At 43.5% G+C, this 25,749-nt stretch overlaps 2 protein-coding genes across 17 annotated transcripts in view; one reads left to right on the top strand and one right to left on the bottom strand.

The window, feature by feature from the left end:
- Positions 1-4,295, top strand: part of RBL2 (RB transcriptional corepressor like 2) — a 25,709-nt gene extending 21,414 nt beyond the window's left edge. Inside the window, exons 20-22 of one of the 3 annotated variants that reach the window (XM_082320637.1) lie at positions 887-1,089; positions 1,534-1,698; positions 2,482-4,295. In XM_082320637.1, coding sequence (XP_082176763.1) covers positions 887-1,089; positions 1,534-1,698; positions 2,482-2,652 — 539 coding nt within the window. In that variant the 3' untranslated portion in view covers positions 2,653-4,295. Of the gene's footprint in view, positions 1-792; positions 852-886; positions 1,090-1,530; positions 1,699-2,481 lie in introns of those variants that run through there. The other 2 variants (XM_082320636.1, XM_082320638.1) reach the window with 2 other exon arrangements.
- Positions 3,425-25,749, bottom strand: AKTIP (AKT interacting protein). Of its 14 annotated transcripts, none has more exons than XM_082320652.1 (14): positions 25,582-25,657; positions 20,896-21,000; positions 19,357-19,565; positions 17,271-17,335; positions 17,086-17,186; positions 15,694-15,782; positions 15,522-15,620; positions 15,216-15,323; positions 14,639-14,699; positions 7,890-11,817; positions 5,825-6,217; positions 5,599-5,671; positions 4,431-5,205; positions 3,425-4,317 (listed from the first exon to the last, which is right to left on the bottom strand). In XM_082320652.1, the coding sequence occupies exons 2-10, from the start codon at positions 20,935-20,937 to the stop codon at positions 11,707-11,709; spliced, it is 885 nt and encodes a 294-aa protein (XP_082176778.1). In that variant the 5' UTR covers positions 20,938-21,000; positions 25,582-25,657; the 3' UTR covers positions 3,425-4,317; positions 4,431-5,205; positions 5,599-5,671; positions 5,825-6,217; positions 7,890-11,706. The 14 variants fall into 14 exon arrangements, with proteins under 14 accessions (XP_082176778.1, XP_082176775.1, XP_082176776.1 ...); XM_082320649.1 differs by having other exon boundaries at positions 3,425-4,567; positions 4,643-5,205; XM_082320650.1 differs by having other exon boundaries at positions 3,425-5,205; positions 7,890-10,206; positions 10,816-11,817.

Raw genomic sequence — 25,749 nt, 5'->3', positions numbered from 1 at the left:
AGAGTTTACCACGATGGCTGGCCTCAACCCTCCGAGTCCAGTTTGTACACCAAAGAAGGTGTCTTTGTAGAATGAAAGGAAGTCAGTGCTGGCCCGTGTTCACAGTTACTCCTTGACTCAGAGCAATCATGGAGCTGCAGCAGTTTCTTCTGCAGTAGCTGGCTGGCTTCAGAGACAGGACCAAACCAGCCACCCGCAGCAGCTGTTTTAGCGTCTCATCTGACATCTCTCTCCTTGATATTTGAACTAACCCATTTTCCTTGCATTAACTTTTGTAAAAGAAAGCAAATAAGCGATGCTGTACATTCCGGCCACCAGTTTTCAAGATATTTAAGAGATGACGGTATAAACTGTAGGTATTACTGTTTTCTGTCACAGAGAGGTGGCAGGGAGGGGAGGAAAAAATTATATATATTTTGCAACTTCCCACATTAAACCAGCAGGAAGTATTACCAAGCCAAATATTTCTACTAGTAACTGAAAAAGACTGCCGTTCCTCATTTGAAATTGTGCCAGCTGGCAACAAGAAAGAGCTACTGTTAAAAGTATAGCACAAATGCCTGAAAAATGGAGGTTTAGCTCTGCTTATGTTGTGATGAAACTTATACAGAAAAGCCACTTGCAGTTTATCCAGTAAGAAGTCATAAAGCAAATGTGTTTCTGTACGCACACTCAGCCGGTTGTTGGTCTGCGTTTTTGTGAGGGAAGATGCTAAGGGAACAAAAGTAGCATCGCCGGTATTGACACCGGGGTCACAGCCACTACGCTGCGATTTAAACATCTGGAACGCAGTTTTTGTACGCAGCTGAATGGCTGGGATTAATGGGACTGAAGTGCATTCAACAGCCGCGGCTGAGTAAAGGCGCGATCGCTCTCACCGTTACAGCCAGCAGAGACTCCAGCCCCGTGATGCGATCCAGCAGCACCCTGCCCGTCCCGCATCCCAACAGCGCTCCCCCTACTCCGACCCGACTGACGGGTGCCAACAGCGACACCGAGGAGGAAGAGCGAGGGGACCTTATACAATTCTACAACAACATCTATATCGAGCAGATTAAAGAATTTGCCCTGAAGTATACTTCAAATGCAGTAAGTTAAATGCTGTGCCTTTCAGTAGTAAATAGATTTTATTTACCGTACGTGCAGTGAAGTACTCTGAGCTAACCTCACTGTAAGCGAACTCAAGGGATTGTATTTTTTTTATTACAATAATTTCTCCTCAGGGACGTACTCTGCTGCTGAAATACAAAGCACTTTCAGTGCCTATTTGCTGTTTCCTCCTGTCTGAAATACACAGCACTGAGCAATGTCATCCGCCAGCCTTGGACAGGGTTAGAAAAGTCAACCACCACCTAATCTGGCCTAGCAACATGATGAAAATTGCATCTATTCTATCTATCTATCTATCCACGACATCAGTGGGAAAAAAAACCCTAAACTGTGTTTAAGGTGACAAACTTACAAAAGCCTTACTATAGTAACACCCGAGATCAGACACCAACTAGTGAGTGATTTTCATTTTCTCTTGAGCAGACCGATTCTCCTCCGCTCTCGCCCTACCCGTTCGTAAGGATTGGCTCCCCTCGCAGAATACAGCTGTCCCAGAACCACCCGGTGTACATCTCGCCACACAAAAACGAGTCGAGTCTCTCTCCTCGAGAGAAAATATTCTATTATTTCAGCAGCAGCCCATCTAAGGTGAGACTAAAGGGGTTTAGTTTGCTTTTATAAATCCTTAATTCTACCTTTTCTTTTTGGTAGTGAAACTGGAGAAGAGTGCACAACACAGCTTTCTGTTCACATTGTTTAGCATGTACTCTCTCACCTAACGCTCTTCAGACTGTCAGTTCAGGTATCTCAGAAGCTGTAAAGCATTTAGGTGCCCAAGCTACTTGTGTACTTCTAAGAGTTACTCTTTGTACTGGTACACACGGGAGGCACGGCAGTGGTACCCTTTGCTTTCAGGTAACAGATGGGTTACACGGTACGGAGACTGTTCAAAGAGCAGAACGTTCAGTACCATCACCTGCTCTTGTCGACCTAGTGGGGAAAAAAGCCTCAACAAATGGCTCTTAACATGAAAAGACCCAGCAGGCAAATATGGGATAGGCTGAATCCTGTCACCTCTGGTCACCAAGCGAAGTAGAAATCTTCCCGGAGAAGCATCTTCGTTCTAGGAATTGTTGCGTCTCTGGTGTAAGCCAACAGTCAGAACTATGGCTGGAAGGCCTTTCAGCTCTACCTGCCTTGAGCCAACAAGCGTGCTCGAGTCCTTCTCAGACTCTAGCACGCAGTAACGGAAAGACCAGTACAGGGATTGAAAAGGTTAGTCTGGCACGGGAAGCGCTTGGTACAGCACAGATCTCCAGAAAAAAAGCATATGTAATCCCATCGGAATGCAGTTAACAAAAATTCACTTTATGTTTTGGTAGTCACACTAAGGAGAGGTAATTCTACTTTTTTTTCCCCTCCTCTCTCCAGAGGCTAAAGGAAATCAACAGCATGGTTAGAACTGGAGAAACTCCAACAAAGAAGAGAGGCATCCTCTTAGAAGATGGTACTGAAGCACCAGCCAAACGAATCTGTCAGGAGAATCACACTGCTCTGCTAAGACGACTACAAGATGTAGCAAATGACAGAGGGTCTCACTGAGTCCGGCGCCCCAGCACAGGTATGGCCTCTCCGCTGCTCCACTGGGCCGGGCTGCTCAGCGCCGCACATGGATCCTCCAGGCCTCTGCAGGTGCCTCCGGCCAGGCCCTCCTCTGCCCACCCCACCGCCCTGCTCGAGACCCGGCTCCTGCCAGACTGCGCTGAGCCTTCGTGCTCAGCAGGAAGGGGCAGGAGGAGTCGCCCGCGACAGCCAGGACACGCTTCAAACCCCGCGCCCCGACCTCGCCCCATGGTTAAGCTCATCACAAGGCAGGGCAGCCATCGCCAGGCTCTGGCTTCAGAAAGCGGCTGAAGAGCTTTTTGGTGCTTGCAGAACGCAGCCCTAGCACGGCTTTCTACGCTTTCTGCCTTGCAACAGGTATCTAAATCCGTTTGCTCTAACCAGTCCCCTTCACACTGGATTCATCAGTGCTTCACCATTTTCATCTTTGGACTAGAAAGTTAGTTATACGTGCAGCAGACCGGGGAGCGCTGCGCCACGATAACCGTATTCAGCCGTGTCTTGGTTTTTACAATAACGACCTCCACAAAAATAACGACTTCCAAGTAATATTCTAGCACTGTCCAGTTCTGCTCCGAAAGGGAAGATGGGAATAATCTTTTTAAGCCCTGAAGGAAGCTGTCTGAATGGATCCTTTCCGTATTCAGGGTGTTCCGTGTGCCCCTGCAACCCATCACGTTTTGCTTTAAGGCTTGGGCACCTCGTTGTATAAAGGTAGATAACGTTGGTTGTGCATTGGTTTTAGCTGTGCAATGTTTTAAAGTGAACTCACGTTCAAAAGTGGCACTTTTGATAGGGCTGTGAAGCGTCATTTTTAAGGCCGATTAGTTTTGCTGTATATTTGCAATGGCACTTTCTAAATGTGAATATTTTTTTCAAAGGCTGACTTCAGCTGTCTTCCTGTATTGAAGCAGTTTGACTTTTGTATTTATTTTCAGATTGACATCCCACAGCTCCCCTCTTCAGCACATGGCATTAAGAATTCCTTGTACCTTGATGTACATGCAGTAACGAATGCAGGAAGCGAGGGATGTTTGCTTTTTTCAAGGAATTTTATACGCTTGTAATGTTTCTTCAGATCGCTCGTCTTGAGAGTCCGGAACCGGCCACCTCGCCGCCTCAGCAGTGGGACGGTGGTGGCCATCTCTCACAGCACAGACTTAGCTTTTTTGTTTGGTTTTAAAGGACAGGGCTGGGGGGGTTGGTTTTGTTTGGTTTTTTTTAATGGACTAAATCAGGCTGCCTGGGAGAAATCTCTCCCCTACTAACAGGGTAAGAACGTGGTGCACATATTAGACTTACTAGTTGTTTTCATTTAAAATAGTTCCAAAATACCAGACATAGTAGGAAAGCATTAAACATACTAACAGCCGATACAGCATACCAGTTTACTCCTGTTCCATGACAGAACTGGGGGCGATGCTGTTGTTGATGATGTAACGTGTAGCACGCTTGGATTCTAGATGTTTTTATAAGGAAGCCAAAAGTTAAAAGCTCCGTGTTCTCAGTCATTCCTGCTCCTCTGAATAATGGGAAAATTTAGGACTTAATTTCACTGTAAATTCAATTAAAGTAAAATAACAGCGTCTTTCATTCTTACCTGCATAACAAAAAGGCTGAAGTCAAGAAATTGTGTAGATGTTCCTGTAAAAATATTTATGAAATTGTCAGACAATTCTTGTTACTCTGTACCATTTACATTACTTTGTATGAAAATATCACAAGTGTATTTTTCAATAAAGAATTTATAAACTCACCGTTTTATGTTCTTGTATGAAAAAAGCACCGTCTGCGCAAAGCTAAAAACAATCCGTAGCTCTCGAACACGAGGTTTGACAGGTTAGTGCGAAAAGAAAACATCACAATGATCACATAGCTGGGGCCTCCAAGGCACCTGATACACGTGAGATTAGAAGAACTTCAGTCAAACATTGCAATTAATGGTTAAAAGGAAGAGAGCCACACTTACTGGTCACGCAGCAAGGAAAAGGCTTGGCTCTTGCCCCAGTTCAGTCATCGCGCTTGTTCTAAATGCGTTTCCCCCGTTGCCCTGCCAGAGCGCGGCGACGGAGCGGGCAGAGGGGCAGCGCGGAGGTCGGCCCTCGCCGCCAGGGCGCCTGGCGCGGCTCCTCTGCGCAGAGGCTGCGCAGCGGAAGAGGACCCTAGGAGAAACGCAAGCTGCTGTGTCTGCCTCGCAGGAGCTTTTAGTCCAAGATCTCACCTCTTAATCCAATGAAAGCAGAATTCTTTTCATAGGCGCCAGCCTACGTACTCCCGCTGGAACTGAATTAGGGAAATTTCTGAGAGTTCTTCGTCAAGTTGTTAGGAACTGTTCTGGCCCTGGCAGCCAGGTACGGTATTTTTACAGCTAAGTACGTGCTGCTTTTCCCCTGCATTTTTCCCAGTGGCCCTGGCACTAAGTTTCATCAGCTTCTGTTGTTTCTATCCCTTTCTGAAACCCAGGTGTTCAGTAACTCTCGGATGTAAATAATAAGAGGGGGACCAGTTGTAGTTTATGCTTTGAAACAAATGCTAAAAAAAAAAAAAAAGTTACTTCAACACAGGTGTTCCAAAGGAAACAAATAAATCTAGTATGTAAACACGATTAAAAACAGCAACAAAACCCAACTCAAGTGGTTTCAGAGCGTTTCTTTCAAGACTTAGGTGGAAGGGGCCTACTACAACCATCACCCCGCCCAACGGCAAACTTGACTGTTTAAGGCTGCCCTTTCACTTTCTGAAATATTCTTTACAGAATTCAGAATTGCAAAGATGATATTCAAAGCTGCCCCCGTATCACAGTATGGGCAGGGAGGTAAATCTAGTTTTTCATTAAATGATACACCTGTGCTAGGAAAGATGACAGCTAAATTCAGGAGAAAGGATTTGATTTCAAGAGCATCGTTTCAGTACTCATTCGCTTACCTTGCTCCTGGAACAGCTTCTTTTCAAACACAAATCCCACTGCAGAAGACGTACTCACTGTTCTCTCCCCTTTCTCAATTTAAAAAAAACAGAAAAAAAAAAAAAAGATTCAGACTATTCATTCTAAGCTAAACAAAATTCAGCTTTCTTTAAATAGATAAAATTATTTTCCTTTCAGCAAACTGCTGTTAGCATGGACTGAGCTGAGAGCGGCCAGCCTACTCACCAGACCCACAGGGCTCCAACGCAGCTCAAGAGATAAACAAAACTTCCTCAAATACCCGTCATTTTTACTACATCGTTCTGTCATTCTGCCTTGTCGTCGCTTTTACCGATCTTTTTAACCGTGGTGTTTTCCAAACCCCAGCAGCAATCGGACAAGCAGCAGACCAGCCGCCGCGCGGCTGAACTGGCAGGGGGTCACAGGCGCCGGGATTCGCTCCGCGTGCGGCTCTGCCGCAGCCAGCACCGGGGCAGGCGGGGGGACGCGGTCGCTCTTCTGCTTTGCGCGGCACCAGGAATCCAGCCAGTCCCGTGCCTGCCCCGCTGCAGCCGAGATGAAAGAGCATCCCAGCATTAGAAGGGATTAAACTTCTACGCAAGTCCTTCACCTAAGAGGCTTAGGAAATTTGCAAGTCAGTGATTTATTACAAAGGCGTCTGAGTAATCACAAGCAGAAACAAGGAGGATCCCTCAGGTTCCAGTTTAACCCTCTGGGGCTGTCTCCCTGCCCAGCCGGTACCTCGCGCTCCGTCACAGCGCTAGGCCCATTTCCTGCTTCACACAGAGTCCTTTACCTAAACTTTTCTAAGGCTAAATCTGAAGCATTTAAATTTCAATTTCAGCCTTCCCAAGAAAAGCATAAGAGAAGTAACAGCAGCAACTGAATTAATGTTCACAGCGTTTCAGCGGCTAGACTCCAGGCCGGGACACGAGCCCTCAAAAACCTGTCCCACGTGCTTCCCTTGAAAAAACCACGTCACCACTTCCCAGGCAACCCAAGCTCAGCTTTCACATCAGCTCCTCCACCTCTGTTTTCGATTGCAAACTCGGACCAGGCATTTCACAGTTCCAAGGCACTTGCAATTCCTTGGAATCTGCCGGATGCCTGAAATACATGGGCTGACGGGGGCACTCGTGCCACGCAGAGGAGAGCGCTGACCAAGGTCAGCGGCACAGAGCCACCTCTTCCTCCTCTGTCCTGGGCTACGAGGAAGCTGGCTGCTTCTCTCACAACTTTTTACAAGCCCAACACTGTTAAAGCCCGCTTCAACTATGCCCTACCCCGTCCTAGAGACTCCCCTAGCAGAAAAGGGCTACTGAAAGCAAGCCGCTCAATAGCGGGGTCACGCGTGGCTAAAAACCACGTATTTGTTAGAAAGGTTAACAACCAGTGGCACATGACACGGAGGATGGAGTGAAACTGAACAAACGCGTATTTAGGATTATCAGAAATCTGTTCCCTAGAATGCAAATAACAAAAGCCACAAGCACTACAAAGGATTTTGTTTTTTTTTTTTAAGTAGCAAATCAGCTGCACAAGAAGCAAGAAAAAGGTAAGACAGCAACAAAAAACCATTTTCCAAATATTAAGCTAGTTGTCAACCAGTTGTGAGCCACCCCACACTCCCAGAAACAGTCTGATTTAACTATGAGACACCAGCTGGGGCTGCTGCAAGCGCTCCTCTCTATGCTGTGCCCCATGTCTCGCCCTTTCCATGGGCATAAAAGCGCTGGGGAAGGTGCAAGCTGGATGTCAGCGACTTGCAGGCACATGAATTGCAGGCACAGCATTCAGTAAGAGATATTAAGAAAGATATCTAAAAGCATTGGAGGGATCAAAACCCGAGTGAGAGAACAGCTGAGCTCCTGCCCAAGCCAAGCAGAGAAAGGCCGTTCCCCACGGGCGCTGCCTTCAGGTCTGCAAAACCACAAGCGTGAAAAAAAGCAAAACGTGCCCCACAACCTGAGCACGCTCTTGGGAACAACAGGCCCTGGGACAGCGCCCTTCAGCCCCAGCCTATACGCACAAGCACTCAACGCCTCTGCTTCCACAATATGGCAGCTCAGCCATAGAAGCCTTTGCTTCTACCACGTGTTTCCAAAGTACTTGAGGCAGAAAATGGCCGAAGTCCCACACTACAGCCGCTGTTACAGCCCTGTCCTGCCCTACCTATGAGCTTTCTTTCTGGTACAAGAGGAGGGAGGCTGAGCAGGACACCGGTTCCCCCACTACTGCCTCCCGCCCTCCCTCCCTCTCGAAGGAGCAGATCAGCCGCGAGATCACTCACCCTTTTCCACACGGGGTGGACATGGTCTTCGATCGCTTCAGCAAAGATCCCAGGGAGAAGCGACCACATCCGTGGCGGGAGATGAAGCTGGGAGCTCCCTGCAGAGCTGCGTGGGGCCCACGGAGCTGCACACGGCCACGCTGGCCCGGGAGGTGCCACAGGTGCTGCCAGCGCACACTTAACGTGCCACCTCCGGCAACACTGCACCCGAGAGCGGGCACTCAGCCCCCCGGCCCACAGTATTTCCCTCTCACCGATGGAGGTGGGCCAGACAGCTTCCGTGGTTGGCAATACAGGGCGAGAATGACATTCTTTGCTTTGAAAGACTGAAAAATTAAGCTTCAAAGCCCTGTTTTACACTGGCAGTAGTTTCCTAAAGATCACTGAATCGGGAGAACCGGAGCAGAGAAGTGCTACGTGTCCAGTTATTTGTCCCTTCGCTCACCCAGGAGGAAAAGCACACGCGCACACACATGCTCTCGCACTCTCTAGCGCTGCTACTCACTAGCTTTTCAAGAAACAGCTGTGGCACTAAGCAACTGCTCCAGAAGGTTTCTGCTGCCTTTTGCTTTCCCATGGTGGGTAAGGAAGAGAGGGAAGGACAGAAAGTCTTTCTGCACATGTCATCACAGAGCTGGCAACAGGAACAGCAGAGAGAATCGCTCGCCTTCTTCCAAGATCCACAGGTTTTTTGCTTCTTTTCTATACTGATGCACGGAAAATAACATAAAAGGGTTACAGCTATCTGCCATCCAAGTCCTGTTCTCACAAAACAACTAGCTTTGGCATGCAAGGTAAATAATGCAAAAACAATGTTAGAAAAACCATCTTTAAATAAAGAGGTAGAACATTCCTACTATAGGAAAGAGTACACAAACCAAAGTGCCGATTCAGAATTTTGCGCTCTCCTCAAAGTTTTTGATCTGAAGACAGGACTTCACAGTTTATTTATGCAGCATGTTTTTTCAAAAAAATACTTAAGAGTGAAGTTCTTGTGAGTCCTAAGCCTTCTCCCACTCCTTCCTTCCCAAGGGGTAGGAATGGGAGAAAAGAGGAAAAAAATCTCACCACAAACATCTCTGATCCATTATCTGCACAGGTTTATTTCGAGGTTTGGATTTGAATGTTTTGCTCCAGCAAGCCACCACTACCAGCAAGAAAGCAACATTTAGTTTGACGTTACCTTGCTGGCGCTGGTTTCTAGTGTTACTGTAGAAACAGACATAGCGCTTCTCCTAACTGCGGCCACTGTTTCAAGACTCCAACAGCAAAACGTCCTACACCAAGTCTGTTGGCTTTACTCCAGTTACTGATACACCAAAGTACTAGATCGTTTGGGATGAGCTTCCCTGGGGGTGACATGGCAATAGTGACGTAAGTGGAAATACACAGAATTATCCTAGTGTTGACTTTGCAATTGTCAGAAAGCATATCATAAGCAACCTTCGGAGAGCCACTGAAGACTGCAGATTTGCTCTAGATTTCCCTATCCAAGTTTAAGTACCACTGCCTTAACACATCTCCTTCTCAGCCTCATAACAAAGATGATTGAGCTCTGAGCTAGACGAGACAGATTTGTGTTGAAGACAGTAGAAACTGAGTTTGCTCTGAGTTAATTGCCCTACAAAATCTTACCAAGTAAGTCACAGACATCTCACCCAGTGACTGACTCACCTTGGCAAAAATATCTTTTTGAAAGATCTGCACTCAACCACCACTTTCAATACAGTTTACAATAAAAAAACCAGTGCATTTAAAGCCATTAAATATGTTTAAATCTGCTGTACTAATTCACATGACCAGAGCCTTCAGTTTACATAGGCCCGTACCTCAACACGGAGTTAGCAAGAGCTTTCAGAAAGCTGAAGGCAATAGTTCAGTTGCAGGTACCTTGTTCAGAAGCACCTGCTTGGTAACTTACACTTCGAATTCCTCTTACTTTAACCTTGAATTTGTTTAGGAAGGAGCCACTCTAAATTATATTTCTCTTGTTACACTGAGTATAAATGGATATACTGAAGCTTAGAAAGAACATTTTAGCATTTAGTCAAGAATCTAAGTCCTGCAACAGACCCTTTATAAGATGAGGGGAGTTAAAGAGGAAAGAGTAGTCCCAAGAAATGCACCTTTGGATGCACTTCCTTCTCTGCCTTAAAGAGGACCCTTGCTCTCCACATACCCTCTGCATTCTTCTGTCTAAAGAGGAATTCCAGCAGCGCTAGAGACACTCCAGGCAGCCCCAGGAAACCGCTGCCTCTCAAAGGCAGAAGCTTTAAAAGGTTTAAAGCAACATCATGCATTAAGATTTCAACGTTACCTAAAACAGAATAAGTACTTAATTTATACAATGTTAAGTGCTGCACAGACACCACTCAAGTCATCCCAACACTACATTCAATTAATCATCTGGTATATGATAGCATGTTACTTGTGAAGTCTCTGGCTATTTCCTTAAGAGCTAAGAAGTTGTTCTCAAAGGGAACAGGGAAAGGTTGTTATATGACAAGTGGATTTAGCTTGTCACATAAAAACAAAAGACCTCCACAAAAAACCAAAACACACACATTGCACCACTCCCCACCCTCCCCAAATACCACATCACGTTTATATATGAAGTCACTACTACTTGTTACTAGAGAGTAGGATTTGCATTCATGCCATCAGTACAGCCAAAGAAAAATCACCCCAGCTGTAAAGGGTTAACATTACAGGTTTTGATAGGAAAATCCTGTTAGGCAAGAATAAGGCATTATGCTAGGCTACAACACTAGGAAGGCTCTTGTGACAAGTAAAAGATCCTGTCCTGAGCTCACGCATGATGCTTTAGAAAGGTTTTCCTGTACGTGGAACAAAACTGTATTTGGCCAGTCTCTTCAGTACCTCCTGTTACCCCATTAACACCCTGACCTCATATGCAGGCACGTACATACGTAGCCAGGTGCTTCCATCCCGGTTCCAGTGTTTGCTAAATGTCTACAATACAGACAAACAGAGGGACAAAAGCTAGATCATGGTTTCTTTTTATTTTAAGATGTCACTATTAACACACATTAGTCAAGCTATCCTAAGTAATCCCCTAGACACCTAGGGAATTCTAAAATCCTCTAAGATTTTATTAGCTCAAGAGACCACCATTAAAAGCTTTGATTTTAGTGTTTATGTAATAAAAGTCTAACAAGCCTGACATTCTGCTTTCACCCTGTCAGACTAATGTGCGCTTTAGTGACAATATCCATTTACAAATCAATAATACATCATAGATCATCCCCAGCTTTACCTCTGCAAAGTGCTAAATGGAGTCAATGAACCGTCTATTTACAATTTCAAATCCTAACATATTTACAATAGAAACCAAAGTATTTAAAACCATTAAATATAGTGTTTAACTCTGCTATATTAGTTTACATGAACACAGCTTACCTCTGGCATCATATTTCCAATGCTAATATTTCTGCCAGCAATTTAAGATTTTTTAAAAAATTGCTATTCCTGGAGGGAAAAAATAAAAGCTTAAAAACCAACCCAAAACCTCCAGGCATTTCAGAGCCCTGAGGAATTACCCACCCTAGACAGTCTTCAGGTAGAAGTACTGCAGTGTTCAAGAGAGACTTCCAAACTCCAGGCAAGCCTTTAAAACCTAATGCATACGTAAAACATCAAGAGTCAGTAATCCATTGAACAGGTTTACTGGAGTCACTGCTACCATTCAGATTTTACTAATCCGTAGTCAAGAAGGAAACTGCTGCTTTGCTGTTTCTCCCTCCATTACATTCCCTCCACCCACAGAAAGTGTTTTGTGCACCATAGTCCAGAAGAGCTAAGTAGGCATCGTCTTCTCTTCTTTGCTGAAAGGCTGAACTGAGCCAGGCTTTACCCATGACAGGCCAGAAACATGCATGCTTTTGCAGTGCTGATCTTCTGGCTTCTTCTAGGTAGAAGAAAGTTAAAGTCAGAATTATTAGATACCCCAAACCCTTTTAAGTCCCTCCCCATCCCTTTTACCTTTGGCAAACACAAGCATAAAAGAGGCTAGCATCGTTTCCTCTCCTTAAAGAGGAACAGCAAAATGGCTATTGGTTTAATTTGTGTGAATGTGTGTGGCATCTGTAGAACCACCCTGACATGACAGGAGAGTTTTAATGACTTAGTTCATGTACTGCTACCCCATCATACCATAAAGGTTAAAAGATACTCTTTAAATAGTGCCTTTTGCTTGAAAGCCATGGCCCAGCACCACTGCACTGCTATTTGCCAAATTTCTTGGTTCTATAGAAAGAAGCGTCCATCGAAATCAAAACATTTCTGTCTAATCCTGACGTTTTCACTGTAGCATACTACCTTGCGATGCTGGACATACTGTGGACATACATACTCCACCCCACTGGAGGCTTCTGAACACAAATTAACATAGCAAAGTAGCAACTGATACCTTTGCTATACCATGGAGTTTCTTAGTGCTTTCCAAGGATGGCCTTTCCCTTCCCTGAGCATTTATCACGGTTAAATGCTTGAACAGTAACTATTTCTACGCTACACAACGCAATGAACATTTGAGACTGACTATTGCCATTTAGAAGACCAAAAAAAAAGCTTCAAGTTGAGGGAGAAAGGTGAAACTTCAAGCATCTGTAGGCTTAAAAGTAGTTTAAGAGGATTAGTATATTAGATACCTACTCTAGCAGGTCAAAGAAACAGAATAGCTTGCAGGTTTTTTGCATACCAGGAACTAGCCCTGCCTCCGCACTGCTGTAGGCTCATCAGATGACCTGTATATGCCAACTACATCAAACCTGGAATGACGCATCAAGTTCTAGAAAGGGATAATTATGTGAGTACACTTTGTCAGACTCTGGGAAGCCTTCTGCCTGACAAAGTAAATTAAGTCACCAAGAAAACTGAACCTGCTCTTCTTCTGTCCTCCCCATGTTCTGTGTAGAAGGTGACACTGCATGATAGAATTGCCATAGCACATCAGACAACAGCAAACAAGAGGGATCTGTTAGGCTTGAGCCTGGCAGAGTAGCACCTGCCTATCACATGCTGCACTCAGGACATCATCTAGCAAAAGCCACGTGCTCAGCAGGGAACTGGGACATCACAGCCTTTCCTGGGCTAAAGGTGGTGGTGTTGCCTAGTTGTCTCCCAAGGCACAGGAATTACAGGGCTAATAAACAAGGATCCAGGGTTGCAGAAGAAAGCAAAGACAGCATACATGATTAGGGAACTTTCTTTTAGAGGGAAGAAAAAGAACATTCTCAGCTACACTGACATTTTGGAACAAAATCTCCTAAGGCACAGAAGTTCGGCCATTCCTGCTATCAACAAACTACTCCAGCAACAGAAGTACCATACAAGAGTTACTAAAGATGTTCGTTTTCACTTAAAAAGAAATTACCATGCATCTCCAAAGAAAAAGGACAAAAGAAAAGTCATCACTGGCATTATATTTGCTATCAGTCTCTGAGACAACATCATATCCCTTCCATTTCAAGCACCTCAACCTGTTCTTTCTCTTTAGGTCTTTGATTTAAAGGATAAGAAAGAAGGAGGTGGAGAATGAAGGAGAATGGGGAAGAAAAAGTATTTTTTAAGTTTTTATAAGAACATTAAGAAGTCAGAATCTGATAAAAGTATTTTCCTGTGTGTTCTAAGGCTAGAGAAAGGCCACCTCACCTCAAGCCCTGCTGTGACTCTGGCAGTTGGGAACATTGCTACACTGAGCTTACAGGCAACGTACTGTATTAAGATCAATGTAAAAATCTCATTCATGCCAGAAGACATGCAAGAACATGAGTTAAAGCTTGCAGCGAGGAAGACTGAAGTTTGGACTGTCAAAAAAAAAAACATTTCATTTTTTTATTTTTTAATTACAAAAAAAACAGCAAACCACACCACAGCTCCAGTGCAAGGAGCCCAAGTCAGCAGCTAAAACATTCAGAGTGCATTTCCTTGCCAGTCCAGCGAAGATACCAGCCACCATTTCAGAATCCCTAGGCACTGCAAGTGGATTGACTTGTCATGCCACGCAGTGCAGACTCAGAATTGCTGTGTGCCAGCTCTTGTCAAGTGCAAAGAAATAATTAAAAAAAAAACCCCAAACCAAACACCCTCCTCCCCCAAAACCAAAGGTGTTGCTCAGGTGAAAGCTATATGACCCAACACATTCTTGCTATATCAGTAAGAGCGCTTTGTGATAGAAGTAACTGTAAGCACCCTTCGATTAGCTGTCTTATTAGAAATCAGTAGCGTTAGAGATGTGAGCAAGGTACTCACTCTGCTTGTGATGCTTCAAAAAGTCTGGAATGAGAAGAAAGCGCTGCAGCTTTGATTCAGTAACAAAAGATCTCTCAACAGAAGAGAACAAAGAAGTTGGGGACTGTCAGGTTATGCAGAAGTGGTAATGGCCATGACAAGTGCAGGACAAGCTAATAGGCAGTCCACAAATCTCTTCTTTCCCCTTCTTCCCTCCCTTCCATCCCTAAACAAAAAAATCTGCCAAGTGTGCCAACAATTGTACTAACAAAGCTTTCTAGCTGGCTAAATGATTAATTGCTTAACACACTGAAGTTAGAACAGTGACGTAACTGCTTAGTTAGGAGACCAAATCAGTTTCAGCGTGACTGCTGATCCAAAAGAGGGGTGGAATAAGGTCTGTCTAGTACATGGTCATCACAAAGAGACAGAGAACCTTTCTTCCCTTATCAGGCAATAAACCCTTACGATAGTGAGAATCTGGACTTTGCACATACCTTCTGAGTCAACATCTTCTCTCTAGCTTCATCATGTATAGCTGGATTCCATGGAGAAAAACTATGGAGAAAAGTATAGTTATCTCTTACTTCGCATTTTGGCAAACTACAGCATAGACAGGGCAGAAAGCAGCGATTTTCCTTCGTTTAAGTTGCTGCATTTCAAGTAAACTACAAGTCTGAGTTTTCAGTGTTAAAACATACAGTTAAGAACTAAACTCACATTGTCATGGATCTGTTCAACAAGAAATATTTAGGTTTTCATTTTTTGCAATGAGAATTCAGCAATTCAGCAGCTGTTACATGAAATACTACCCATATTCACTATGGAGCTGACTGTTCCATCCCCTATACAGTCAAGCTTAAAAGTATTTTAAAAGTATGACCAAAGCTACAGTCAGGCAAATTGAGTTCAAGAAAGCCCCAAAGCAATATTTACTCCACAGGTATCTCTACTTGAGGGAGGTGGGGCGGTTTGGGGGCTTTTGTTTGTTTGTTTTGGGGTTTTGTTGAGGTTTTTTTTAAGTCTTGGTTGTTTGAAACATTAGGACATGGTGAATTTGCTCATAGTACTTACATGATTGCATAGGGATCCTCTATTTTAGGCTGATCAAATAAATGACTGCTGCATAGTTTGACACTGTCCACCACTTTACTTTTGAACAGCTGAATATCTTTTTCATAGCTGCAAGAGAGAAGTAAGTAATGTTAAGTAATTGCAAAGAGGCAGAGGCTTGGCAAAGCCTCAACTTTAGTTCCTAGTGCAACCAACTCTAGGGGTAGAGACCGTGAACTGATAAACAATTTTACAAATCTCTTGTTTCTGCAAGTCTATGCAAAAATCTCTTACGTGACCATGTCTATACGCATGGAAGATACTTACAGCACTGCAGCCTCAGGGTTCAGAGGATTAGTTGTATCAATCTTGTAGAAGACTCTGCGAGCATACATTAATACTTGCCATATGTGATTATGATTTCGCCTAAAAAGAACAAATCACGATGAAAGAAGGAACAAACTTCTTTCAAGTTATACATCAATATGTTACCACTAACCTCCATTTTGCAAATGCTCTTTTCACATCCAGTTCACCAGATAAAGGATCTACTAGCGGATGGAAGACAGGCAAATCAAAAACCAAGCGCTGCATCAGAAAAAAGAAATCTGTTATGACAACGTCAATCCTAATGTTAAAACCACTGGGTGAAGGTCAGTCAGATCTTGCTTCCAAATACTAATTAATTGTTACTGTATTAAAAGAAAGCAACCTGAAGTGATTTATACCAGGTGTGAAACTGTAACCCAACACACCCATGTTACATGCAGGGTCTTGTCCTCTCTCACATGCCTATCGCCAAATCAGGAAACTAATCCAGCTAACTGCACAAGCACTAGTGCCACCACAGGTAATAATATCAGATAAGATCAGATTAAAGGAGTTTTTCTGGTTTAGCTATCTGTGACTGAAAGCTTTTTACATACTTGAGCTACAGTCAATACTTTTTTTACCCTACACATTTTTAAGTAAACTGTGCAGTGACACCATGGTGTCTTCAGTTCTGTACAGCTAGTCTCCTCTGGTGCTCGTGAATTCTTCCAAAAGAAATCTCAGTTTCAACAGGAAGGTTTTAAAGCCCTGTGCTAGCAGACGAGTGATGGCTGTACGAGAGATACCAAAGTCTAATCTTTGAAAGAAACTGTTTCCTACTAGTTCTGTCCTTTTAAAGATGATAGCTTTACATAAAACTTGACACCAAGCAGACAGGTTCCTGACATAGCAACTCGTCCTCAGCTACAGCAGTTACATACACCTGTCCCCCAATATTCGTCTTAAAGAAATTTGGCCAACAGGGCCGGCTGGTCTGCTCAGGAGAGTCAGATTGCCACAAGATTTTTTTTATTTTTATTTTTTAATTGATGTAATAACTTGGACACTTTTCCCTAAAGAGAAAAACAGAAAGCAGAGATGGAAGGTAACACCATACTATCTATCTCCCTCTCCCTTTGTTTCACCAATTTTCTCCTCAAATTCTTTTAGTTCTTTGTTTCAATGCAATTTAGAAGTGAGACAGGCAAGAAACCGTGTAGCACTACAGCAAGTATAGCACAGGTGCCTGGATTTTATGTTCCATTACATCGCTACTCAGAATCTGGATACTTCTTTAAGCATAGCAGATCAAGAGCTGAGGTAAAGAACTGGTTGATTACTTAATACTCTAATGCATCTAAGCTCAGGAAGTTCACTCTACACCAGCCTCAGTGATCAGAGTAACACGATTCCTCCCCAGATGTTAGGAAATATGTACAAGACATCACAAATGAGCCCAGTCAACTGAACAAAACTAGTTCAAGGAAATGAGAAGTTAATTGGTATATTAGCTTTAATAAAAAGTTATACTTAAAACATCAGAAAACAAGAAAAACCCAAGACACACGCAACCACTTACCGGGCAGTCTCCATCTGGGTAATTATCAGGAATATAGACAGTAAATTTAAACACACCATCCTGGTAAAGCCCATGTCTTATGAATATTACACCAAACCACACTGCAAGTGAGAAAGTTTGCTTGAGTGAAAGAATTTAAAAATATAGATATAAAAAAATTGTTTTAAAGTTAAGTTTAAACTTACTTAATGCTGACTGGTAAGATGGCTGCACATAGACACCTGGCAATTTCTGCTTTACAACCAAGGTACTGCAATTAGAATCAGTATTTAGAACAGTTTCACAACTACACTAAATCTACAGCAAGCTGACAACAGTCAACCCAGAATGTACTACCAATAGCTTAACAGGGGACTACTTCACAAACTTACAATCAATTCCCAAGGGCAGATTGCTCACAGAAGGAGGTGGCAGAAAACTATTGAAACCATATTCTTTCAATCTTGTTTTTCCTACCCCTCCACTTAAAAGAGTTACTAGCAGGAAACATTACTTCTCCTGACAAAACTGTAAGCAGAGAAGTAGAAATAAATTCTCCCCCAAGCAGATGCATTTAATGCATGTCAGTAGCAAAATTTCCACTTATCTATTGAATCTCCAGTTTCAAAGTAAAGAAGAAAAAAAGGAATGCAATTAAGTAATTTTCAACACAGATTTGCAGTCAATTTTAGTTAATTCTGGAATGTGACCAAAGCTTTAACTTCAATTTTAAACCAGTAGTTTTCCAGTTTTAGATGAGACTTTGCTGCAGGTCAAACAGAAATTACACTGGCAACTGACAAAACAAAGTAACAGGGAATAAAAAAGGACAGTCAAGAAGCAGGGTACATTAGAGATCTGGATCAGGTGATTCCAGGTATCTCATTAACAGGATGGACCAAGGCATCTTCCCAAACTTGCACTTATTTGCTATTTCACTTCTTGTGATGATCCAGTCACGGTCTTGGGTCATCAATGACCTGTGCATTACAAAAAGAGTTTCTCCCTCTCCCTTTGCCTTTTCAGAAAGTCCGTTTGATAATCAACAGTACTACCGAGGCAAAATGTGCTATTTTTACTATTTTTCAAATCAATGAACACAAGAAGTTGATAGTAAGTTTAACCAGCTGTACTTGTATGGTATACAGATTCTACTGAACACTACAAACGATAAACCAAATTATTCACTTCATAGGTTTTCCAGTTACTTGGCACATACACCCATTAAACTGAACTCCATATGCATGCACAAACAAACCATAATCTTAAAGCAAAATATTAACACAGGTCTCCACTTACAATTTCCATAATATTCACTATTATTTCACTAATAATGAATTTGTTAAACTAGAGGAGTTTACATTATGATACCAATATATTTTTGCACGCTGCAGAAGAAAAACATCTTTCTTGAATTAAGAAGTCAGGGTCAGTTCCCTGAAAAAAAAGGATCAATGTTTTGAAAGTTCTCACTTTCAATTTAATGGTTAAAGGCAAGAACTGAGCCTTAGCGTTGCATAAGGACTCCAGGGATTTCATTCCAAAAGGCACGACATACTTGAGAATCCAGTATGTCTATTACAGAGGAAGTTCCTTCAGCTTTGTAGCACAAAACAGTTTATGTAACTTTATATAACTAGAAAGTTTTGCAGACAAATAGAGATGCGTATGCTCCCACGGCAGTCTACAAATCACTAGATTGGATCAAATGCAACTGATCCAAAGAAAGCCATTTAAATCGCACTAACTCCTTCCTCCTAAGTTCCATGTTAAATACCGCTGAAAGACAGGAAAGAATACAGCTTTCCTAATATCCATTTAATAAGCCGTATCAGGCAGCATTCAAGTGTTCCATGTAACAACTGAAGGAAGCTCCCACATCCTAACTCCATTAGACAGTACCACACATTCATCTTCCCACTAGACATCTGCTTGCTTCTATTTTAATACTTGTTTCCAAAATTCAGTATTTCTGACCAAAAAGCTATTAGGATAACTCGTCAGGATGCCTAAACCCAAAATGTGTTTACTTGAAGACTAAGAAATATAATAATTCAGAGAATCACGATCTAAACACAGCCCTTAAAATCTCATCTCATTTTCCTCTCCCCTGCTACCTCAAGAAATTGAGACTGCTGCTCCAGAAAAAGAATGTTGTGGAACTTAAGTTTTACTGCCTTCTTCAAGGACTAAGACAAAGAAACCATGCAAGAACTAGATCCCTGCACGTTTTTTTCCCCATTGAAGCATAAGCCCAGTGACCTAAAAAAGACAAAAAAAGTGAAAACCTACAATTCTGCAAGGAGGGAATACTCCAAATAAAAAGGCCCATAAGAAGCATGTGTTCCATTTGTCGACTGGGATGACGTGGCAGGTGAAGCAGGCTTGGTTATTGGCACAGCATTCTTTGGAATAGAAGGCAACTGTTTCTTTGTAGAGGCTCGTAGAGGACTGGTTCGCAGCTCTCCACTCAAAGTTTTCTCTTCAGCTTCAGGTCTCTGCTAGATTAAAAGAGAACCATGAGATTACGGGCCATATTTCATAAACATTTAACATGTGAATGTATTTTAACACAGGTTTAAACCCAACCTTGAAAATTACAAGTTTGGCCAACAAAATATGTCTTGGGTTTCAGTGTTCTATTGCTTGGAGGTGGTGCCTCTTTGGGGTTTGTTTTTAAATAGACTTTTATTCAATCAAACCTAGCCTACAAGTGCAAAAGTAATCAATGCTGGATAGGAAATATGCAGATTAGGACAAATGCTTAAGGACGCTTACATTTATTTAGAAACTGGAACCAGACAGTATGTAACATCAGCTTAGAAGTCAATCTATTTCTAGCACACAGTGCATCAAGATAAATCATTTCCACTGACAAGCATGCTCGCATTCTAGACTTCAGAGAGTCTTTAGAAGTAGTGTAGTAAAGCTGAGATGAAATAGGAACTTTCTACAGAAAACTTCATGTCTTTCACTTCCTGCCTGTGCTTAAGACACCAACATCCCACTTGGAGCTGATGACATAGCCCATTCCCACTGTGGGAGAATCACCGTTTGACAGTGATATCAAGCTTAACCTAAATAGTTTCGCTATACCAACCTTTTTATGCCTATGCTGTCTTTTATTAAAAAAGAAAAAAAACAAACACAAAAACTTTTCTACCTAATGGGTCACTACTACACTGCTAGAGAAGACTGCACTACGTACGGACCTCAAAATCATTCTACAGAGTGCCAAGACAAACCTGCAGGCTACAGACTTGTGATTAGGCTAGTTGTGGTGACTAAAGGCATGGCCTAGGCTATAGTGTTTCGAAGCTCTTGAGATTTAGACTAGTAACAATACCTACATCACAAGCATCATCAACAAAGTTACATAATTTGCCCTAACTGAACACCTGAGAAGCGATTAACCCTGGAACTATCATGCTTTCATAAACACAATCAAGAGCAGCAATAGCATTATGGAGGCACCATTTTGTCAATGCTCGCTGCACATGCAATACCTGGCTAAGGTCTATATAAGACAGTAAACAAATGTCCTAAGAAACGAGTGTTTCAACCATTTGGACAAGTTTGTTTCATCTTTCCTACTTAAAGATACTTCAGATAAGAAAAGTCAACAAATTCTGGAGTAGACTCCACCCACAGTCACATTCCGGTTAATGGAGCTCACAGCTAGCTTACGCTTTCATTGAAGATGATCACAATCCTCAGGATAAAACACAAACTCCAACCATATCTGTAGATCATCTGATGGTCTTTTCTGGAACTGCTACTGCCCCTCAATGCATGTTAACACCTTATGGCATCCATTCGTTAAATATCTACCTTGCGCACAGAACTCGTAGACATGCTCCAGAAAGGGTTCATAACGTGTATTCCAAATAAAGGACTGCAACTCTTCAGTGTCTTCAGGCCTCTCTGGTTTATACCCTAAAAATACACAAAATCAATATGCATTCTAACAGATAAACAGCACTCAATAGGTAAATAGGATTCAGATCTAATTCTGCAGCCAGCTTTATATTTCTGTAACTTCAGAAGAAAACTTCTTGTAGTTAAGACCGACAATAGTTAAAACTGCCAAAGCTCTGTTATATATTAGACTCCAGGACAATAACATAGTTGTCTATGAAATAATTTTTGCCTGTGAATCCCTGCCTTCTTTCTGCTAGAAAGACACTCTAGATTTGTCATTCCATGTTTTGTCTTGCGAACTGGAAAAAAAGACCATCTATTGACTCAGCACAGTCAAGAAAGATCCGCTACATAAGCAAATATTAAAAAGTTATCACTTCACCATTCAAGTCCAGCACTGGACAGTGCTACTGTTGTAGTTATGGTTAATTGTTGCCCCTCGTACACACTGCTGACTTTGCACGTTTCTGAAGCGCTCCAGCTTGAAAAAAATCTCTGCCATTCCCAGTGAAAGAGATGATCTTCCCATTGAGTTTGCATCATGTATGTGTCATTTTGTTTTCATCTGCTTTGGAACAGCACCAGGAATAGACAAAGCCACAGAACACATAAGTTTTTCTGTAGCTTATTTAATGGTTTCATTATGAGAACTAAGGCTCAGTACTCTTTAGATCAGCAGTTCAATGACAAGGACTTGAGCAGAATTTGGAGTTTCAGTGTGTCATCTACTGTATATGTCCCTGCTTTTCTCTCCTTTCTTTTTTTTTTAAAAAAAAGTCTTGCTATTGTTTGTGCAAGAACTCCCATCTACAGCACCTCTTGTCCGGCACAGCCTATTTCCTCCACTCTTTTTTCCTCCAGTTCTCCTAGTTTCCCTTCCCCTCCCTGCCCTCCCATTTCTGGCTGCATTAACTAAGGTTTTGAGGCAATTCACTTTACTCAATTTCTTTAATAGGAAGTTGTACAACATTGACCGAGGCAATTCATAGGATGTCAGAGAAACAGAGAGAATGGCACAGGCTTCTATTGTGCTCAACACTAAGTTTTTCTACAGTAAGCAAGGCACCACCTGTTCACCCATTGCTTTGATTAGTTTATAGAGAAAACGGTAACATTATGATCAAAAATCTTCCTAAAAGGAAAATAAATGTTAGTCTTGTTAAAAGAAAAAAAAAAAAAAAAAAAAAAAAAAAGCCAGACAATTCATCCAAAGAAAGTCTAGCAATGGTAAATTTTTAAAAGAAACATTGATAACAAATCATAGGTATCCTTCTAGACTATATAGCAGCCAAGCATTCAAAAAATGCAAGCACAATTAAGAAAAGTGATAAAAATTAATTAATTTCCCCACCCCAAAATCATCTCAAACACTCCAGTACACATGATTCCTTCAGATATTTTTCCTCTTCAGCAGCCAGAAGAGCCTGACAGCATTCTGAGCCACTGAAAACAGCAAGTCAAAGCATGGCTACCGCACTGGGGCATGCCCTGTGACAGCAGCGAGTACATGTTTTCACTTTTCCCCGTCCCTGTCTGGAAAGCAGGGCCATGCCAGAGGGCTATGCCATCGGCCTTTTCTCTTCCATGAAACTCAGCCAGGTGAAGAAAGACAGCAAGACGCTAGGCTCGGAAGGTACAAGACACTTCCTCAGGAAACTTCAGTGTAACCAGAGGGAGGAGGAACTGACGCACAAAGAGAGCACCTGAGTGCTACGGCCTTAACGAGAGAAAAGTGCTGGAAGCTGAGGTACGGGTTGGAAAACAATTAGCTGGAATCTGGAATGATTATGGGGTTTGGCTGGGATTTTTTTATTTGTTTGTTTGGTTTGAGCTGCTGTTGTTTTTAAGACTAGGTAATATAAATCGCATTATTCCAGAACCAGAGATATGAGATACAGGAGTTGAGCAGGACAAAGAATGAGGTATGTATGTAAAAAACAGCCTAACCTGTTACCAGAGAAACAGGGAACTGATCTAGAAGCTTGATAACTGGTGCTGGATGGAGTTCAGTCACTGACTCCACCTTTCAGAAAGCAGCTATGCATCTCAATACGCTTCCAGCTTTGTTGAAAAGCTTTTCATTATAGAGATGCCTACTTACAGGCTATTAAGAATGGTTTTTATCTCCAAATAAAACATTATTTTAGCTCTAGTTAAACTGCAGAATAACTTCCAGAGATTCTCCTGCACAGAGATCTTTTATCCAGTTGCCTGCCAGTAACAACTGATACACGGTGTTGTTCTAAACTTGTTGTTAAACTATCTCCAGTCTCATTCACCTGCTAAAATACTATTTATGATGGAGAATTAATAAGCTCAGAGTACCAGCTTCCCAGAGGAGGGTCATTTAGAAAGCCCTTCAAAGTGTTTTAGAGCTTGTTTATTTCAAATCATATTCTCTCCTTCTAGCTATGCTACATGGGAGTGAGGAATGATTTCAGTACAGGAAACTCCTCTGCAACTGCTTATGTTCTCTAGTGCCTTTACCCCACATCAATCACGATAATAAAGAAAAAAATAAAGGTGCTATTACTTGATTTTTAAGTTAGACTGTTTATCCTACTTCTCGCTATGCAGAAGGTCTGCAAAAGACAAGGAGAGGCAAGTCCCAATATCATTAAGTGGAATTTCTAGGCAGTTTAGTCATTCAGTCTTGCACAGGGCTACAGCGTCTACCACAAGGTACCTACCATTATGACAGCTTACGGTGCTGTAACTACTGAAACCGTCAGCTACCCAAAAGAACCCAATACACTCTCCTCATTTTATGAAAAGGGAATAAATACCCTCAAAATCACCACCCTATCTCCTTTCACCTTGTCATCATTCACAGTGCCTCACTTAAGAACAGGCTTAATAGTGTGCCACTCAGTAATACGTTCTATTAATTTCTACTGCTTCAAAAATAGAAAGTAACAGCAGCCCTCCTAAGCAGTCCTCCTCCCGTGGGCTTTTTATAGATATCTTTTTTCTCTAGTGTTTTTCTTCTAGTACAACAGCAATTAAAAAAAAAACAAACCACAACACAAACTTGTGAAGAAACATTCTTTCAAATGCTGCTTTGTGGAAAGGCCTTCTATGCAGCACTGCATTACTAAGGTTCCATCACACCTGGACCAAGAAAGCCACCTGCTGCCAAGCACAATCTTATGTCAGCGTTCACCAGCACTGAGGTACACAACACATAAGAGCAATGAGAGCAAGTGCAAACTCATGCAGTACTTCATCGTCACTCTAAAATACTTCAAAAAATGCGAGGTTATCACTAAGAAAACCCAAAATTTTAAGTACTTTGCTTTTGTATCTTTTTCTTCTCTACACTAGGTAGTCTCATTAACGATTACTTTTGTTATTTATACCTACTGACATATGACGTGTCCTACTTTTTCCCTGTCATCAGCAAGGTCATTAGATTAAATACAACACTAAACCAATTTGACAGAAACTTCATCTGTCTGGAACACTGCACTTTTCTAAATATTTTCTGGAAACGTAAACAATTCCTCAAGAAGAAAAAAAACTTAGAGATAATCATATATTTATAGTGTATGTAATTTTTGGTTTTTTTAAATGCAGTTCATTCCCTACCCAGAAGGGAATAAAACCACTCCTACACCTGAGAATAAACAGAACTGATTAGGCAGACCACTGGAGAACAACAATATTACCTGTTTGTCCAGTGACTGTAATTGTCAGTTTACACCAGAACTGATTTCTCGGCAAAGCTATACCTGATCTCCTTAGGACCCAAGGACTTCACCAGCCCAAACCTTAACCTCCTGGACACCAAGGGAGTCGCTGCCAGCGAACAGGAACGCTGACCAGTCAAGCCTGTTTGCCAACTCTTCCTCCACACATGGATTACACCTTTCATACCAACACCTGCTGCTACGACTTCAATCCTCTAACACACTTCTCGCGGAAATCGTCGTCTACGCCAGCGACAGCAGCTCTCGTACGACAGCTAACAGTTTAAAAGACACAAGGGGACGACCTGCCAAGTCTCAGCCGACAGCTGGGTTTCCAGAGGGGGCTGTCAGCTGCAGCAGAACTGGTGGGGCACAGCAGGAAAAAACAGTTCCGCGAAGCCCCGAGACCTGCGCGGGGCAAAGCCTCCCCGGCAGAGCGGCGCCGTTCGCAAGGGCGCGGAGGGCGGCCCGCCGGGCCCCAGCCCGCTGGCAGCCGCCCCAGTGCCCTCAGCGGCCGCCCCGAGCCCCGCTGCTCGCCCCCGCCGCGCGGCCCCTGGAGGAAAGGGGGCGCCGGGCCGGGTCCCCCGGGCGGGGCGGGGCTGTCCGGGCCGCAGACACGGCGCGGCGGCGGCAGCTCCTCACGGGGCGAACGGGCGGGCGCCGCCCGCGGCGGCCCGGCCGGGCCGGGCCCAGCCCCCTCTGAGGACAGGTGGCGGCCCGGCGGGGCGCAGACAGCCGGCCCGCCGCCGCGGCCGCCCCTCAGCGCGGCGGGGCTGCCCGCCGCCCTCCCGTGCCGGCGGGGACCCCCTCCCCACGACCACCGCGGGCGTTACGCGCGGGAAGGCAGAGGCGGGCCGAGCCCGGGGCTGTCGCGCCGCCGCCCCCAGGCGCCCGCCCGCCCGCTCACCCGCGCCGAGGCTCCCGCCGCTCCGCTCCACGCGCGGCCCAGGCCCCGCCAGCCGCCGCCGCTCCCCCTCTACCCCCGCCGCTGCCCCATTTAAAGCCCGCCCCTCGGCATCGCACATCCGGACCTGGCCTTCCCCTCGGCCAATCGCCGTCCGGTTCTTCCGGGGAG

The sequence above is a fragment of the Platalea leucorodia genome (genome assembly GCF_965183815.1).
Source record: "Platalea leucorodia genome assembly, chromosome: 8".
NCBI lineage: Eukaryota > Metazoa > Chordata > Aves > Pelecaniformes > Threskiornithidae > Platalea > Platalea leucorodia.
This window is presented reverse-complemented; position numbering and strand designations above follow the sequence as displayed.